Here is a 20574-nt window from a genome sequence, read left to right as displayed (position 1 = left end):
TGTTTCGCTCGCATTTATAAGTTGGTATAGTTCTGGTATGCCCATCTCTAAACACTTCTTCATACATGAATGCAGATGCAAAATATTTATTGTTTATGAGTAACCAAAACACGATCATCACTAGTCATGCCATTCATATCTAGTAGACCAATGTGGTTCTTTCCTAGCTAAAGACTTTTTGTAATCTGCCTTAGCCTGCCTAACTCCCTTTGTGACTTGATTGCATACTTGTTTGTGCTTACCATATGCTTCTGTTTCCCCTAATAATTTAATAATCATCCCATGCATTTTTATTTTCTGTTACTGGTTTTATCAGGCTGCCTGTCTTCCATTTAGGTCAAAACCTTGAACAGTATCTCTTAGTTGGTATGAAAAACTTGGTAGCTTATACAGTTACTTCTCTAAAAGCTTCTCATTTAGAATTTGCCGTTGGTAACATTATCAGTTGATCCTACTGAAAATCATTTAAAAGCTCTCTAAGATCACCGTAGTCAGATTTTTAAAAGCAAAACCCTTTCCTTTTCCCTTGATAGTAGTTACATCGTTACACAAATCCCACATTAATACTGTGATCACTGCCACCTGATGGTTCTTTTTATTTGCATGCTTCTTTATGCATGAAGATTCGCTGCTAATAATCAGATCAAGAGAACCTTTAATTAGCTTACCTCTATAGTTGGTTATACATCTTATTAAAATTATAATTGACCCTTCATTTTGATAATGGTAATTATATCAAAAACAATCTACTATTGTATTAATCATAATCATCTCATATTATGTGTATTTTTTTTTTTGTATTTATATTGTTTAATATTGTATTTATTTGCTTGTATTAACCCTGAATCAGTTGCATGGGGTTCAGTTCAGTCCAGACAATATTTAAGTAATTTGCGTTTCATCTACTCCATCTATATAGTGAAACCCCCTACTAGTTGTTTTTGAAAACGTTTTCTTTGAATTCTCTGCAGAAATTTCCAGAAATGTATGTTAATTATTGCACAGTTAGTAAAAATTTATGAATAAATTAAACCTAATTGTATGTATGTGTTGATAGACATGTCATGTTTAGTTATTGATAGCATGCTGTCGTTACAGCCACATGCTTTTCCTCCAGTCGGTAACACTCTCTGGCTTTTTGACATTGATGCATCATCTGGATCAAACTGTTGACATGCGCATATCACATTTCATGCAGCAAGCACTCCTTTTACTGACAGGCTGGCTTCTAATGAAAGAGCATTCATTGAAGTGTGTGGTTTTTAAATTTTAATTCACTTGCTGACAGGTCTAAAGAACATTTTTAAATTTTTAAAAATTAAGTAAAAATATATGTTTTTAATACAGAGCATAGATTTTTCACAGTTATACTCAGAAAAGATTGAAAATATAGGTGGCATCAAAAAAATCGAACAGGTTGAATTATTTTTTGTTGATTTTTCCAATTTTTGCAAACACAGAGGAATTTCAAATTTTCCCACAACTAGTTATCAGGTAAATGTTGTATCATAATTAGCCAAATATCTATTCTAATTGTTCCCCCTTAGCAGTTATATATTCATCTGGATCTCCTTTTTCAGCCCAATGATATAATTTCATATGAGAATTGAGAACATTGCCGCTTAATTTGATAATTGGGACACTGTTTAGGGAAAAATTTTATTCTTACTGACCGGTGAAATATTTAAATTTTATTGTGTGGGAAGGTGTTTTTTAACTTAATTAGTGTAAACCCATAATATCCTTCTAGTTACATTAAAACAATCATAATCAAAAGTTTTTCTCTTTGATCATAAAAGGGAAATACACATCTCTTTTATAATGAATTATATGTTAAATTGCCATTTTTCTTGGTGTAAAATTAAAAAATCATTTATCCATATATTAATGACCACATTGCTCTTATTTTTCACTTATTTTAAAGCAAAGGTCTATCTTGTAAGTCCTTTTTAGAGAGTGTAGGGTGACCATTTTTAAAGAGCATCCTGAAAACAGGATATCTTAAAGTACTTTATTGGAGGAGTTGATTGTTTAATGAACTAAAGACATCCCAAGCAGAGGGACCTCTAGGCTAGTTAAAAAAAAACATTAATTATGAGGATTGATATGCTTTTCAATGTTGTCAACACTGCTGCTATACGTCTTAACGTTGATTACATGAGGTCTGAAGGTCTCCTCTCTGAATTCTAGTTTCTCGTTATGCGATAATACTGCATCTGCTGCTGTAACAATGAATTTTTAAATGTTTAAATTGAAAAGGTGTTTTTCTGTTATTTAAACATTGTTTAATGTAATTTGGGAATGACATTACATGTTGGTTAGATTAAAAAGTAATGAAGCACTCTTATACCACATGATAGTTTATTAATTGCTTGTGACTTAGTTACACTAAATCTGATACAAAGGTGACATTTCAGAACCTTTCCCAGATCCTATCATCAGACCATGTGCTAAAATTAAATGGCAACAAATGAAGTGGATATTTCATTTGTTGCTATAATTCCTAATAAAGAAGATATCCCTAATAAACAATGAGACAAAGAACTTTGTCCACTTCATTTGCTGGTCTCTGATAAATAATTTGTGCAATCTTTCAAATTTATTCTCTTCATACATCCATGGCACTAGGGATATCTTCTTTATTAGGGATTACAGTAGGGATCAGTTTATTCTAATGGATATGTGGAAGTTGGCCTTCCACTTATCCATTCCTCTTTAAATATATATTGCCTGAAAAAGATTAATGGATGCAGAGCTCAAGTCTTTCTCGGTAAGAATATCCTTTTATGCCAACAGCTGACTTTGTTGCTTTTCTCTCCATCCTTTCTAACTGATCTACATCTTTGTAAAATGGCTTCCCAACCTGTACATAGTATTCAAGATGTGGCCTAACCATTGCTTTATATGCTCAATGGGATTATAATCTTTTTCTCACTGCTTTCAAAGTTTGTGTATATCACTAACAGAATCGCATGAACTGTTCTAGCAGCTTTTTCATTATCAACAACTGTAAATTATGTGCTACCCAAATGGTATCTTATGCTAGGCTTATTTATTCCCTAATGCAGTACTCTGCATTTATTAACATTATACCATGATGACATTTTCCAGTCAATTCAAATATTTTGTTGAAGTAGCATGCATTGATTAATCATTAACCACCCTGCATACTATTGTACTGTCAGCAAACTTAGATATTAAAATTTTGAAATATTGAAATAAGTGTCATTAAGAAATATCAGGAACAGTAAAAAACCTTGATTTTGACATTGGTTCATGATGTGAAGGGACCATTCATAACTACTTTCTGTCTTCTACAAATAGAAAAACAAAGAATGGTTATAAATTCTTCTAGTGTTACTATTTGTTGGTATCTCTCAGCCTATCTATCTTTTTATATTAAAACATAAGTTTTAAGGTAGATTATCTGCTTTTTTTTGCCGCATGATGATCTGCTCACGAAAGATGAGTATACTTAAATTCAGGGGATCTCAAACATGTGGCCCACAGAGGTGCATCTAGGCAGTTAATCTTAGTATTAGTAGTTGAAAATTATGCAAAAAAGCAAGCTTATACAGCATCAGTCAAAAAAAAAAACAAACTTCCCATGTCACTTGTCTATCCCCTCTAATAGTTTGTCTAGTTCTTCCTTGAATTTATTCAAACTACTGCTGGGAAGGCAAATTTCTGCTCTTGTATCGTACAACTCAATTTTAATTTCTGCCTCCTCATGTATAGGCTGTGAAAGAGGAATGATTTCATCAGCATTGAGCTTACTCAATCCATTCAGAGCCTTAAATACCTTAGGTTTCCTCTTAAGTGTCTAGTCTCTATACACAGCATTTTGTAGAACCGAAGCCTTTCCTGGTAAGGGTACCCTTTTGTTCCTCTCACTAAATTTTACCCCAGGGGCTCACATCTAGTGAGTACGGGCTTGGCACACCCAGGGTCCTGAGCTGGATATCATCATTTTTCTCTTTCTTGGTAATTTCCTTCTACTTTGGACTCTCTCTCTCTCTCTCTCTTGCTCTCAGGGTAACTCAGAAATTTTTTTTTTTTGGTTGGTGCAGCATAAGCCTCAGGCTTCCTTGTGCCATATAGTTAATAATAATAATAATAACTGTACCAACAGTAACACCAGACATAACAACAACCACCCTATGTACTTGGTAGCAATACCCATCACAAGGTGGAACCCCCAATCAGGGAGAAATAATATAAGAGCAATAATAATAATCTTGCTCTTCTCTGCACCCATTCCAAAAGATCCACATCCTTCCTAAGTGAGGCTTCTAGACCTATATGCAGTACTCAGGATTGGTCTGTTTGCTTTATACAATAGAATAATCACCTTCTTATCCCTCCTGTAAAAATTCTTGTACATCATTGACAAAACTCTATCAGCTGTCCTGGCAGCCTGTCTGTACTGCTCAGAGAACTTCATATCTGACTACACAATGACCCCCAGATCTTTTTCATTCTCCACTACCCTGAGTGTAGTACTGCTATCCTTATGCAATACCTTGTATTTGTGAATGTTAAACTTCAGTTGCCACTTCTCAGCCCATCTGCCTAATTTTTCCAGATCCTGTTGTAGTAGCATACCCTGCTTATGGTCATTAACATCCTGACAACTTTTGTATCATCTGCAAACTTAGACTTTTAGCCTGATATGCCTTCATCATTATCATTAATAAATATAAAAAAAAAATAATAATGGGCTCAACACACAGCCCTGGCAAATTTTACAAATAGGAAAAGACTAAAAAGAGCAGTGCCTATTAATAACCACTCCTTCTCCCACTCAACCATCCTTTTATCCATTGTTTCCCTTTAATGCCACACTGTTCCAATTTGTACAGCAGTCTTTTGTGTATAACACTATCAGAAACTTTTTCTGAAATCTGAGTATATGATATCAAAATTATTTTTTTCATCCAGTTCCTTTGTTATTGCATTGTAGTATCCAGTCAGGTTAGTCAGACAAGATTAAACCTTAACAAATCATGTTGCAACTGCAGTATAACTTACATTCCTGTATAGTCTTGCATTACTTTTTTAACAAGTGACTCCATTATTTTTCCTGGAAGAAGTTAAGCTAACAGGTCTATAATTACTTTTGTTGTCACTATTTAATCCCCCTTTGTGAACTGAGGATACATTTGCACATAACTTGTCCATAGGGATCTACCCTAAATCCAAGGATGCTCCCATAATAATGGCTAAAGGTTTGCTTACCCTCATTTGCTGCCTCCCTTAATATAATCAGATAGTTGCATCCATCCTAGGTGCTTTTTTTTAAAATGTTTAGCTCTTCAATAATTTCTTTTTCATTTTCCTCTCAGTTATCAAAAAGTCATTTAGCTCTGTTTGTCAATCTTATCTCTGCTTCCATAATAATTACAAAATATGAACTAGTTTAATGATACAAGAATTTTAAAATTTAAATACACAGGTTATCAAACTACAGTATATGTTATTCAAAAGCACTGTAACTTACAACCAATAAAAGATTCTCCATTTTGCTGTTGGGAAGGGAACAAGCATTTAAATTCTTTAATCTGTTTATGCCAGTTTTCTTTGTTGATTTGGCCATTCATATCAAAATGAACCTCAGCAGACATGTGAAGTAGTGTGATGATTTTTTTATTATATGTAAAACTGTTTAGTATGGTTTTACAGTAGCAGTATCTCTTTCTGTAATCTAGGTTTTAAGTGAGAACAAATTGGAACTTATATGAAAATAAGTAGAGATCCGGGTTCAAGATTATCTTGGCACTTGCCTTTCTTAGCTGACAGTTTTCATGTACATTTTTATTAGACTTAGTTGCATTGTAGCACTTATTGTTTTAAGCAGTTCTAGTGTTGTTGCTCTTGTTATGATGGTGGTAATATTTTAGGCACATTATCAACTTATGCAGTATTTTGCCATTATGTGTTGTGCTTGTACAAGTGTATGTTGTGTGGGCTGATTTGCATGATGTGCATGCTAAAAGCACTGCATAACTCACAGGGCCCCTACATCCACCTTTGATCAGTTACTCTGATCAAAGAGTCATTTTATAATTCCTCGAGTCATTTGAATGCAGGCCTCTCGAGGCTCATAACCACTGTCGTGCACATGTCACACACACACTAGTGCAGCCTGCATGTCTTTGAGTTTGTGATTCCTGATTTAGTTGATATTCCAGTTCTCTGTTTTAATATTTGATACTGCCGATAAATGATAAAATATGCTAGTTCTGCATTTGTTAAATACAGGGTGAATGCTATTTAATGTTGTAGTCATCATCTCCATGATGTCTTACAAGTCATATATTTTTGGTAGTGCAAATAGGTAAATGGAGTTGCTAGTTTATCATTCCAAAGTATGAGGGTATTTTACTCCAGTGAAAACATATTCAAAGACTATTGCTCTACTACATTTTTATGACAATAGAATTTTAAAAAATGCAAAAAAAAAAAAGTTTAAATTAGGTATTGTGCTTTTAGCTTTTATTTTATAAATTTCATTATGAGATTTGCCTCATAAGCAGTACTCTTTTCTGTAATATGGTATGCTGTATATTAAGGTTGGCCAAACTTAATAACCCATAGCTGCACAAGGCAGGCTTTTGAAGGCTTGAGAGCCACATAATTTTTGAAGATGCAAGCCTTTGAATTGCATTGGTGACTTTTAATAAATAAAGTGCATGGTAAAAATTTACTTTTCAGATTGAGCCATTTCAAAATTGGTTAATACCTTCAATTTAATTACATTTAATGTGTTCATTAATGAATAAAGTAAAAAAAATACTATTTATAATCCATTATAAAATGATGGGGAAAATACAGCCAAAATATTGTTATGGTTAATTTCACATCTTACGTTCTGTTTAAAAAGTAGGTTAACAGATGTTTTTGAGGTAAAACTGTGTTTTCCCAATAGTGAAACAGCATATGAAAAACAGCACAGTTGTTTTTTCTGGGAATTTTTGGTATTTTCATAACATAAGACATCTCAATCTGTTTAATTTTGTATGAATAAAAGTTAGAAACTGAACAGGTTCCTTGAAAAATTTCAGTGGTATTAAAATCATTAGATATTTGGTTGCTATCCACAAAATTTTTTATATATATATATTTAATTAATCAACGTTATCTTCCTTTTCATACTGTTACTCTCCACCCTCTGTGATTACTTAGCTTCTTAATACTATTATTCTTTTATTATATTTAATTAATATATATATATATATATATATCACATCACTTCAGGAATGAGTTTCTCATATGTAAATAATAAAAATATTTTATATTAACATAATTCGGGAATGCTTGGTTCCTGAGTTTTTAACTGGAATACCTTATCTCTCGCAGGTGATTTCCTTCATCACAAGGTACTGACAGGATCTGGTGGTTTTCCATTCCAACCATGTACTCAAATCAGGAGCAAGCTGATATGCACTTTATTTATGGTTTGGCTGATGGCAATGCTCTGGAGGCTCGTCGTTTGTATACCACAAAAGGTTCCCAGAACATAGACTTCCAGACAGGAAAACGTTTCAAGGTATCCATTGCTGCCTTTGTGAACATGGGACTTTTACACCTTGTGCTGCCAACAGAGGACGACCAAGATCTGTGACTTATGAAGTAGAGGAGGAGATTTTGGATGTTGTGCATGCCACTCCTGGAATCAGTACACACAGAAAATAACAATGCAACGTTCAACATTCAACTATTTGGAGAGTGCTGCGAGAACACCAACTGTTTCCTTACCATCTGCAATGGGTACAGGCCTTGTCACCAGCAGATTACCCTGCACGAGTAATGTTCTGCCAGTGGTATTCAGGCAGAAGGTGGACATTTTGAACAATTACTATAAGGTGATGTGAACGGTTAAGTGTCATAAACAGACCTTCAAAACTCGGAAACCAAGCATTTCCAGAATAATAAAATATTTTTATTGTCTACATATGAGGAACTCATTCCTGAAGTTATGCCGTGTATTTTTGAGACACCCTGTATATATATATATATATAGGTATCAATTTGAGATATGAATTTTCCCGTTCAATATTTCTTTGGAGCTGCATTTAAAAAGAGCCACACGTGGCTCCTTGAGGTTGTCACAGACATTCTCTCAGACATGCCAGACAAGCTGTAATTGCTACCTGGGAGTCTAAAAAGCTGATGGAACTGATATTCGGGTGACATTCAAGTCAACTGGACCCAATTTCGGTGAAGTCCAGATGGTCTGTGATAGCCAAATCCTCTGCTTGCACCTTCATGATGGTGGGACTGTTAGTAATCCTGGGTATAACCTCCATGCACAAGCACACTGTGGGTCACCACACAGGTGTGAACAAACGTAAGCACGGGTCGAGGTGTGGCTCCCACACCACATGGAGGAATGCCGCCCCTCGGTCTTACCAGGCAATACTAGGTGGTAGATGACTCTCATCAACCAGTGCAATACCATCACTTTGCTTATTGGAGGCTTGAAGTGGTGGAACCCATGTTTAGTCTCCAGAGCTAAGTTCCGATTAACCTTTCCCCATCTCTTCCATCAAGCAGTATGACTGATAATTACTTAACAAGTACAGGTCACTGATGTAAAAAAGCCGTGAATTAGGGTTGAATTTGAAAGTGTCTGCAATTCTGCCCAGACACGATAGGAGGGAGTATATGATGAGAGCCCTGTCGATCAATTTGGCCCTGGAAAGATTGTGCAGGGCTCAAGGGGTAGAATTTTTTTCAGCCTGGTCTGTACTTGTTAACAGGAGAGACTGCTTCTACAGGGATGGGATACACTTAAATAGAAAGGGTGCAAGAATGTTTGCTGATGCTATCGAGGCAGTGTTAGGTGGGTCGGAAAACTGCTAGATTGGTGGGATACAAGGACTAATAGATTAACAGTAGCCACTGGCAGAGGTGAAAGTGATTCTTGCACTGCTTCTATTGGAATGAGCCGCAGCCTGGAAAACAAGATGCAGGATATTTCAGAGACTGCTGGGAATCATTGGGGTACAAGTAAACACATGGGTTGTGTTAGGGTAGCTAAGAAAAAGAACAGGTGCATGTATACTTGCGTGTACACCAATGCTAGGAGTTTAGTAAATAAATTTGATGAATTTGAAGTATTGCTCAAAGCGTCAAAGGCAGATATTGTTGGGATTTCAGAGACATGGTGTCACACAGATATAAGGAATGCAGAACTGGAATTTGGGGAGTACAATGTCTACAGAAAGGATAGACAGGATAGGAAGGGAGGAGGGGTTATGCTATTAGTTAAAAAACACATAAAATCCAAGGAAGTGAAGCCAGTCGACATCGCTGGACAGTGCAGTGTCGAGTCAGTTTGGTGTGACATAAGCATTGGGAGATCAAAATTGAGAGTAGGAGTGTGCTATAGGCCTAAGGACTCTGATGAGTATAATAAGAAACTGTACGGAGAAATAGAGTGGGCCAGTAAATCAGAGAGTCTTATAATGGGGGATTTTAATTTCCCAGATATTGACTGGAATTTGGGGGCTGGTCACTCACACACTAGCAAGGCTTTTGTGGATTTATTGGATGATTGTTTTCTACATTAGCATGTTCGGGAGGCAACTAGAGGGATTTGATTATCAGTAGTGATTCTTCATGCATTAAGAATCTGCAGATAAATGAACCACTAGGTGGCAGTGATCACAGTGTTCTGAAGTGGGAGTTACTCAAAGAGGTAACTACCATTAGGAGTAAAGGGAAGGGGTATTGCTTTCGTAAAGGCGACTACGATGGACTGAGACAGTATTTAAATTCTATACAGTGGGATCAACTGATGATGTTACCAACAGCAAATTCAAAATGGGAAGCATTCAAAGAACTTATCTTGGAAGCTACTAGGCTTTACATACCAACTAAGAAATATTGTTCAAGGTTTAGGCCTAAATGGATGTCAGATGAACTAATGAGGCATATGGCAGAGAAGAAAAATGCATGGGATACATACAAATTAACACGTGACACAGAAGCCTATGATAGATACAAGTTGATCTGTAACCAAGTTAGAAAGGAGGTTAGGCAGGCGAAGGCAGATTACGAGAAATCTTTGGCAAGGGATGCAAAGAAAAACAGCAAAGAGTTCTTTACTTATGTAAACTCTAGAAGGAAGGGGATGAATCAGATTGGTCCACTTTGATATCAATGGGTCAACTGTTGATGATCCTGCTCAGGTAGCTAACAAACTAAATGAATATTTTGCATCAACATTCACACATGAGGAGTTATAAAGCAAGGGGAATGCCAGAGGTGTATTCAACTCTAGCAGTAAGCTAGAGAATCTTGTAATAACTGAGAGTAAAGTGGAGGAGAAATTGTTGAAGATAAACACAAGAAAGGCACCTGGGGTGGATGGGATCTATCCAGTTATATTAAAGGAGGCAGCAAAGGAAGTAAGCAAACCCTTAGCCATAATTATGAGAGCTTCCTTGGACTCAGGGGAGGTACCCATGGACTGGAGATGTGCAAATGTGACCCCAATTCACAAAGGAGGATCAAAGGCTGACATAAGTAATTATAGACCTGTGAGTTTAACTTCTGTTCCCGGAAAATTAATGGAGGCACTGGTTAAAGAAGCACTGCAGGATCATGTAGACAAGACTTCAGTTATAGCTTGGACACAGCATGGTTTTGTTAAGGGGAAGTCATGCCTGACCAATTTGATTGGATACTATGATGCAGTCACAAAAGAACTGGATGCAGGGAATAACTTTGATATTATATACTTGGATCTTAGAAAGGCTTTTGATACTGTTGCACATGGAAGACTGCTGCACAAATTGGAGCAGTATGGCATTGGAGGCAAATTGCTGCTATGGATAAAGGGGTGGTTGAGGGGGAGAAGACAGAGAGTGGTAATCAATGGACACTGCTCATCGTGGACTAATGTTATTAGTGGAGTCCCTCAGGGTTCAGTATTGGGTCCTTTATTGTTTTCTGTATTTATAAATGATATTGATGATGGTATATCAAGATTAATATCCAAGTTTGCAGACGATACGAAGGTTGGCAGGGTTGTCAAGGACACTACTGACACTATGCTGCTGCAACAGGATTTGGAAAGGTTGAGCAGATGGGCTTCAAGGTGGCAAATGAAGTTTAACATTGACAAATGTAAAGTACTACATATTGGAAACAGCAACTCCAGAGCAACGTATCAACTCTGTGGTACTACACTGACAGTGGTAGAGAATGAAAGGGACCTGGGGGTGGTTGTGCAGGCAGATATGAAGTTCTCTGAGCAGTGCAGACGGGCTGCAAGAGTAGCACATGGTGTATTGTCAATGATATATAGGCATTTTTCTAGCAGGGATAAGGAGGTGATTATTCCCTTGTATAAGGCAATGGTCAGGGCACACTTAGAGTACTGTATACAGGCCTGTAGGCCTCATTTCAAGAAGGATGTAGAGCTGCTGGAACGTGTACAGAGAAGGGCAACAAGATTAGTGAATGGAACAAAGGGGTGCTCTTACGAAGAAAGGCTTACGTTTTGCGAATTACAGTGTCTGGAAACTAGGCACCAGCGAGGTGATCTGATAGAGGTGTAAAAAGCCTTGAATGGTTTGATATGATATTTTTTTTTTATTTATTTATTTTGCTTTTTTTTTTTTTTTGGCTGATGCTGCATAAGCTTGCTTTCTTGCATCAAATGCCTCTACTAATGCTAATGCTAATTTTTGAGGTTATGATGAACATCATGGCAAGATCCAATCTTCATTACATTTCGAAGGTACAGCTCTAAAACAGTATTCGCAGGCCGGCCATTAGTTAGTACACCGGACCAAACCTATTGGTAACTCTTTAGGAGGCTTCTGGATCAGCTAGTGTAATAATCTTGCTACCTCTAATCTGCCAGATAGTGACTAGAGGGAGTCCATGTAGTGTGTATGCGGGGCATTGTCAAGGCCACGTTAGGTCAAGGATCTGGATATATTCTTAACATGTGTATGCCGTTTCCAAAAATTTCATTACTTCATACACCATGTCCCACCCACTTTTTCTTACTATTGAATACACCATGAATTGTCAAACTAATTGAGCAAGCTTATCTGCGAAAAGATCTAAACCTCCCAAGCACTTCCTAATTCATTTCACAAATATACGTGGTCTCAGTTCTAATCTCAACAATGTCCATTTCCACTTGCAGTCTGCCAAACCCCATGTACTTTTTCTGACAGAATCTCAGTTATCGGTTGATTCAACTACTGCTCGTCTCAGATGCCAAATTATTCGCTGTATGATTCCTTTCACCTCAGTGGTGGTACTTGTGCATATGTCCATACCAATATTCCCTGTCAGAGACTTGGTAATTTGGATTCTCCTCTTTTTGATCTGCTCTGGATTAAAATCTCTCTACCTCATTGTGTCAAATTCATCTGTTGTCTACCATTCTCCCAACTCCACTAATCACTTGGAGCTCTTTGACTTCCTCTCTTTGCAACTTGATATGCTGAGGCTTTTGCAATTACTAATGACCTTGCACAGATTGTTCATTTATCTATAAGAATACCAGACAATTCTAACCATACAGCCAACACACTTGATCTTTTTATCACAAACAACCCTTCTAAGTACACGGTCTAAGTGAGTGGTCCTTTAGGTACCTTAGATCACAACTTGGTGATTGTCTCTTCTCCAATGGAGCATTTATCTCATTGCTGTTTCCAACCTCATATTGTTTGGCATTACAAGAATGCAAAATGGGATTACCTGCTAGATCTCTTTTCTTCTTTTCCTTGGTTGGTTTACTGTTTCAACACTTCTGATGTCAACTTTTGCTCAGATCGTATCTGGGAAATTATTCTTGTAGGAATGGAATCCTTTATTCCACACTCAACTTTAAAATCTCGTCCTTTATCTAAACCTTAGTTTTCCAATAAATGTGCTAAGGCCGTTCAAAAGAAGAACGTTGCATATCGTAATTGGCTTGTTTCCAATTTTTTCAGTTTCATCTTTTGCCTACACTAAAGCTTGCGACAATTGTAAAGCAGTTATTAATCAGTCCCAACTAGATTTTGAACAGGATAAGAGTAGAAAACTTGCTTGCTTCTTGTCCTAATGGTAGCCAAGCATTCTGGTCTCTTGCTAAAGCTATTGGCCGCAACTTTTGCCCATCTCTGTTAAAACCAGATGGTTCTGTTGTCACTTCGGCCAAGTATAACGCTGACCTGCTAGCATCCCATTTTTCTTCCAACTCATGTATTAATGATCTTGGTAAAACACCTCCCAACATCCTAGCATGTTCCATTCAATGTCTCCTGTGGTCTTTCATCAAAAGGATGTCAGCAGGATTTTGACAAATCTTGATGCTAAGAAACTCCAGGTTGTGATGGTATTTCTCCACTTGTTCTCAAAACCTGTGCTCCTGAACTTACTGCTGTTCTTTGCCGCCTTTTTTCACTTTCTTATTCCAAAGATGTTTTTCCTTCTTCTTGGCATTTGCTCATAGCCAGCCAGTTCCTAAAAAGGGTGACAAATCTCTCCCATCCAATTATCGTCCGGTTGCAATTACTTCTACTCTTTCTAAAGTAATGGAGAAATCAATTATCCGCCAACTCTTAAAGTACATAGAAACCTTCCGACTGATCAACGATCGCCAGTATGGATTCTGTCAGTGTCAATCCACTGGTGATATTCTGGCTTATGTTACTCATTTATGGACAAATTCAATGGAAAAGTTTGGTGAAACATAAGCAGTTACTCTTGTTATCTCAAAGGCTTTCAATCGTGTTTAGCATAAAGGACTTCTAAACAAGCTTCCATCTTATGGTTTGCCAACTGTTTTTTGTAATTGGTTATCCAGTTTTCTCTCTGATCACTCACTGAGGTTAATGGTAGATGGCTCTCTGTCTTCTAACTTCTCCACTAATGCTGGTGTCCCCCAAGGTTCAGTTCTTTCCCCCACTCTTTTCCTCTTGTATATTAATGACCTTTTTCCATTGATTGGAAATCCTATCCATAGGTTTGCCGATGATAGCACATTGCATTCCACATTCCGTTTTGAGAAACTTTGCCCTGCTCAATCAGCTTCAACTTCACAAATATCCACTACCAATTCCTTAAATGCCGATCTCCAGGTAATTCTCTAGTGGGGCAAAGACAACTTAGTTGATTTCAATCCTTCTAAAACTCAGTCTTGTCTTATATCTCGCGAAAAGGATTCTCCTGTTCCTATGCTTATCTTTGGTGACACTCTGATTTCTAGGCAAAATGATATATCTCTTTTGGGGATTACCCTGACTTCTGATCTCTCTCTCTCTCTCTCTCTCTCTCTCTCTCTCTCTCTCTCTCTCTCTCTCTCTCCCCCCCCCCTTGGCAGAAGTACATTACAAATATTGCTTCTTCTGCATCTAAAAAACGGTTTTCTCTTTCGCTCTCGGCGTTACTTTTCTTCCAAACAGCTGCTCACTCTGTATAAATCGCAAATCCGCCCTGCCCTGGAATATTGTTTCCACATCTGGGATGGTGCCCCTGAAACCTTTCTAAGGTTTGTTGATTCCATTCAGAAGAGGATAGTGAGGTTAATTAATGACTCCTCTATAACAGTCTCTCCACTCGCTGTCTCATAGACGTACTGTTTCTGCTGCATGCCTCTTCTACAGATACTTCCATGGGCACTGTTCTTCTGAATTGGCTTCTATAATTCCCACTCTCTCTTTCAAAACGGTCCGAACACGTGTCGCCACCAGCCAACATCCATTTACTGTCCAACTTCAAACTCACAGAACCAACTTTTCATCTTCCTCGTTTATTCATTCAGCTGCCGTTTTCTGGAACAACCTTCCTTCATACATATTTCCTGAAAATTACAGTCTACAGAAGTAGTAGTAGTAGTGGCATGTGATGCAAGAAAGCAAATGTATGAGCTTATGCAGCATCAGCCAACAAAAAAAAAAAAATCACACCATTCTCTCCAAATGCCTGTCCAGTTCTTCCTTAACTTTATTCAACCTATCAACTTCCACAACGACAGATGGAAGTTTGTTCCAGCAATTAACCACCCGCTGGCTAAAGGCAAATTTCCGCACATCTATTCTACATCTGTCTTTTCTTAATTTGAATTTATGCCCCCTTAGGTTTGTAATCTGAACAAGTGGAAGGATCCCATCAGAATTCAGCGTGCTCAACCGATTCAAGGCCTTATATACCTCAATCAGATCACTGTGCAGGTGCCTAGTCTCCAGCCACTGCAATTTGCAGAACTTAAGCCTCTCTTGGTAAGAGGATCCCTTCATTACCCTCACCAATCTTGTTGCCTTTCTCTGTACATGTTCAAGAAAATCTACATCCTTCCTAAAATGAGGCCTCCAGACCTGTACACAGTACTCAAGGCGTGGCCTGACCATTGCCTTATAGAGAGGGACAATCACCTCCTTTTCCCTGCTAGCAAAATTCCTATATATCATTGACAAAACCCCATGACCTGCCCTGGCAGCCTGTCTACATTGCTCAGAGAACTTCATATCTGACTGTACAATTACTCCCAGGTCTTTTTCATTTTCTACCACCTTAAGTATAGTACCACACAGTTGGTACGTTTCTCTGGGGTTACTTCTACCCATATGCAGTACTTTGCATTTGTCAAGGTTAAACTTCAGTTGCCACTTCTTAGCCCATCTGCCCAAATTATCTAGATCCTGTTGCAGTAGCACACTGCCATTACTGTCATTAACAACCCTGCCAACCTTTGTATCATCTGCAAACTTCGACATTAAGCCTGATATACCTTCATCAATATCATTGATAAATATACAAAACAACAGTGGACCTAACACCAAACCCTGTGGGACTCCACTAATAACATTAGTCCAAGAAGAGCAGCACCCATTGATTACCACCCTCTGTCTTCTCCCACTTAACCATCCTTTTATCCATTGTAGCAACTTACCCTTAATACCATTCTGCTCCAATTTGTACAATAGTCTTCCATGCGGAACAGTGTCAAAAGCTTTCCTGAAATCCAAATATATGATATCAAAATTATTTTTTGCATCCAGTTCTTTTGTAACCACATCATAATATCCTATCAAATTTGTCAGACAAGACCTTCCCTTAACAAACCCATGCTGTGTCTGAATTATTGCTGCAGTCTTGTCTAGATGATCCTGCAATGCATCTTTAACCAGTGACTCCATTATTTTACCCGGAACAGAAGTTAAACTAACTGGTCTGTAATTACTCGTGTCACCCTTTGATCCCCCTTTGTGAATTGGGGATATATTTGCACATCTCCAGTCCGTGGGAACCTCCCCTGAGTCCAAGGATGCTCTCATAATTATGGCTAAGGGTTTGTTTAGTTTCTTTGCCGCCTCCTTTAATATAACTGGATAGATCCCATCCACCTCAGGTGCTTTTTTTACGTTTAACTTCAACAATTTCTCTTCCACTTTGCTCAAGTGGAAAAGAAATTGCAAGTTCAAGTCTAATGTCAACAAATATCTTCTTTCATCTTCTCAACCACCAACCCAAGCACGGTACTAAGTACTATAGGTTCTAATACCTCACGTGTTTGGGGTTATCATAAAAAAAAAAAAAAAAAATGAGTCAGGCCATGGTTTGACCGCATCAGTTATATATGTTCAATAAGATACACAAATAAATTTATATTTGTCATTCATATTAATAATTTAATTCATTAAAGCATATCCTAGTCTGTACTGATCACTCATATGTGCATGTTGAATTTCATTTGTGGTTTTGCCTAATTTTGCTAAAAATTTCCTTCTAGTTTTAAAAGTAAGATTTCATAAAATAATAACTAAAGCAATTTTATTTATTTATTTTAGATTCTCGGTATCTGAAGGATTCAACCATTATATTTATTGGAAATAAGCAGTCTGTATGTAATTTTATGTTTTTTTCTTCTTTGTATACACAATATCTCTAGCTTTTTTTCATTTATTATTGTTTTTTAAGTCATGTTTAACTTAAAGGGTTAATCATCTAGAGCAGGAGTTAGCAACCTTTTGGTACTAGCAGGCCACATTTGATTTCCACTTTCATAATGCAGGATGAATGACCATCAGATTAAAAAAAACAGGTTAGGGTTGTCGTAGGTCCTCAGGAAAACTGAACAGCTACCAGTTTCACATATCCACAGCTTCGAGTTTAATGCATTCATGTCAGTTACTTCAAGAACTTTCCAGGATGGTTTCAATAAAAATAGCAGAGACATTCAAGGAAATTTTTGTGCAAAAGAAAAGTTCACATTGGAAGGGGGTACGTTTATAGTTAAAATTATTAATTTAAAATATAATGGAAGTAAACTGAAAATTCTATTCAAAATAATAATCTACAACTTATAATTTAAAATTATTGCACAACTTTTATAAATTCTTTTTAGAAAAAAACATCTTTCACATTCAAAGAATTCAGGGATATATTAAACACACACACACACACACACACACACACACACACACACACACACACACACACACACACACACACACACACACACACACACACACACACACACACACACACAAGTATTTATGTACTCTTATGTTCATCCATTTGTAATGGTAGATACTTAATCTTAAGTTTAGCTATAGAATAATAAAGATTAAATAATACAGTTCTACCTAAACAGCAACAATAGCTGCAAAATTAACACTCAAGAAAACAACTCTAATGAAAACTAAATATAACTATAGACTAAAATATAAACTAAAAAACATACAAAAATGATAATCAAACTTAATTAGAAAAGATCAGATATTTAGATATCCGGTATTTGCTCAATACGGAACAGAAGCTGATATACCAGACTGTCTGGTTCAAAACTGGACATCTTGCAACTTTTTGTATGGTTATATTTATTATATAGATGTAATTCTTATGTTTTTTTTATCTTGTGATATCAGTTTTTTTTATAATATGGTATTAGTCTTACAATTATTTTGAACATATATTGTTAATAATTCACCATTCTGCATGGCTTTTGATGTTGTAAACTAATAGCTGTTTTTAACTTAATTTACTATGATGATTTCAGAAATGTTATTTGTTTTTTCACAAATCACTTAAGTTGATGTCATGCTGGCTCGACAAGTACTTGTATTATTGAATGTATCAAATCAGGAGTAAATGATTTGAATTGTAAACTAAATCTTCATATGTTGGCAACACTGCCTTCATTCATTTGTTTCTTGATCTTACAAGCTTCATGTAGCAGTGTTTTTCAGTGTGAGCTCAGTTTATTTTTGAGATTTTTGTGTCAAACTTGTGCTGAAAAGTGAATAAATGTTATGTTTGTGGAAGTTATGTAGTCCTCAAGCAAAGACAAGATATTATAAAATTTTTAAAAAAAAGTGTATCATGCTTATTTTAGAGTGAAACTTGGTGATCAAGATAAACAGTGGGCACGAATAATTTGCTGAACCTGTGTTAAAGCATTAAGATTGTGGAAAAATGGTAAAAAGAAGGCTATTCCATTTGCAATTTCTATGATTTAGCAGGAGCCTACAAACCGCTGTCATGACTGTTACTTTTCTTAGTTAATGTAGAGGGATACATTGCGAAGAGTAAGAAGGGCACTGTGTATTCAATATTCCATCTGCCATTAGACCAGTCCCACATGGAGATAATCTGCTGGTTCCATGCCTCCACTTATATTGGAGAATGCAACAACAGAGATTCAGTGATCTGGTTGTTGTTGTTTGTTTGTTTGTGATTTGGTTTTTAGGAGCATTAGCAACTAAGGCCATATTGCTTCGGGGATATGCGGTGGTCATTCCCTGACCTTTTCGTATCCTCCGTATTTGGTGGTCATGGGCTCGAACTCCGGTCTAATCAAGAAGTGTGAGCTACGCACTGCTCCTCCTGCCCACCTGGCTGTGTAGGCACCAATGATCTGGTAAGAGATTTAAATTTGCCAAAGGAATCTGCAGAACTCCTTGATTTTAGGCTTAAGTCAAAAAGTCTTCTAGCACATGGGACACTTTTCTCATGGTACTGACACAGAAAACGAGACCTTTACTTAAAGCTAAAAAGACTGGTGAAGGGAGCAAAGGAGTGCTCTTATGAAGAAAGGCTTAAGTTCTGCAAATTGCAGCTTCTGGAGACTAGGCACCTACAAGGCGATCTGATTGAGGTGTATCAGGCCTTGAATGGATTGAGCAGGCTCAATACTGATGGGATTCTTCCTCTTGCCCAGATTACAAACCTGAGGGGTCATAGATTCAAACTGAGGAAAGACAGTTGTAGAATAGATGTGTGGAAGTTTGCCTTTAGCCAACAGGTAGTTGATTGCTGGGATAAACTTCCATATGTTTAAGGCTCAGCTGGACAGGTATTTCGAACGAATTGAGGGGTGAAATGGGAGTAGTGGTTGTTTTTTTTTTTTTTTTTTTTTTTTGGCTGATGCTGAATAAGCTTGCTTTCTTGCATCATATGCAGGGAATAACTTTGATATTATATATTTGGATCTTAGAAAGGCTTTTGATACTGTTGCGCATGGAAGACTGTTGCACAAATTGGAGAAGTGTGGCATTCGAGGCAAATTGCTGCTATGGATAAAGGGATGGTTGAGTGGCAGAAGACAGAGAGTGGTAATCAATGGACACTGCTCAACGTGGACTAATGTTATTAGTGGAGTTCCTCAGGGTTCAGTGTTGGGTCCATTGTTGTTTTCTGTATTTATAAATGATATTGATGATGGTGTATCAGGCTTAATGTCCAAGTTTGCAGACGATACAAAGGTTGGCAGGGTTGTTAAGGACACTACTGATACTATGCTGCTGCAACAGGATCTGGAAAGGTTGAGCAGATGGGCTGAGAGGTGGCAAATGAAGTTTAACATTGACAAATGTAAAGTACTACATATGGGAAACAGTAACCCCAGATCAACGTATCAACTCTGTGGTACTACGCTGACAGTGGTAGAGAATGAAAAGGACCTGGGGGTAATTGTGCAGGCAGATATGAAGTTCTCTGAGCAGTGCAGACGAGCTGCAAGAGTAGCTCATGGTGTCTTGTCAATGATATACAGGAATTTTTCTAGCAGGGACAGGGATGTGATTATTCCCTTGTATAAGGCATTGGTCAGGCCACACCTTGAGTACTGTATACAGGTCTGGAGGCCTCATTTCAAGAAGGATGTAGAGCTGCTGGAACGAGTACAGAGAAGGGCAACAAGATTAGTGAATGGAACAAAGGGTTGCTCTTACGAAGAAAGGCTTAAGTTTTGCAAGTTACAGAGCCTGGAGACTAGGCATCGCCGAGGTGATCTGATAGAGGTGTACAAGGCTTTGAATGGCTTGAGCATGCTCAATGCCGATGGGATTCTTCCTCTTGCTCAGAATAATCACCTGAGAGGGCATAAATTCAAATTGAGGAAGGACGGATGTCGGATAGATGTGCGGAAATTCGCCTTTAGCCAGCGGGCAGTTGGTTTGTGGAATAGACTTCCATCGCTTGTTGTTGAAGTTGATAGCCTAAACAAATTTAAGGCTCAGCTGGACAGGTATTTCAAACGAATTGAGGGGTGAAATGGGAGTAGTGGTTGTTTTTTTTTTTTTTTTTTTTTTTTGGCTGATGCTGAATAAGCTT

The 20574-nt window shown here is 37.3% G+C and overlaps 1 protein-coding gene across 4 annotated transcripts in view; it reads left to right on the top strand.

Moving 5' to 3' along the window:
- The window catches only part of LOC150084726 (cytoplasmic dynein 2 light intermediate chain 1), a 245046-nt gene that overhangs the window by 18911 nt on the left and 205561 nt on the right, over window positions 1-20574 (top strand). For 3 of the 4 annotated variants that reach the window (XM_090376577.1, XM_090376579.1, XM_090376576.1), the window contains exon 3: window positions 16809-16861. The exons of the other annotated variant lie outside the window; for it this stretch is intronic. In XM_090376577.1, the coding sequence (XP_090232703.1) occupies window positions 16809-16861 (53 nt within the window). The remainder of the gene's footprint in view (window positions 1-16808; window positions 16862-20574) is intronic. 4 annotated transcript variants of the gene reach the window in all.

The sequence above is a fragment of the Mastigoproctus giganteus genome, chromosome 6, assembly GCF_048544385.1.
Source record: "Mastigoproctus giganteus isolate SK-2022 chromosome 6, ASM4854438v1, whole genome shotgun sequence".
Lineage (NCBI taxonomy): Eukaryota > Metazoa > Arthropoda > Arachnida > Uropygi > Thelyphonidae > Mastigoproctus > Mastigoproctus giganteus.
Note: the sequence above shows the minus strand (reverse complement) of the source record. Positions and strands in the feature narration are given on the sequence as shown.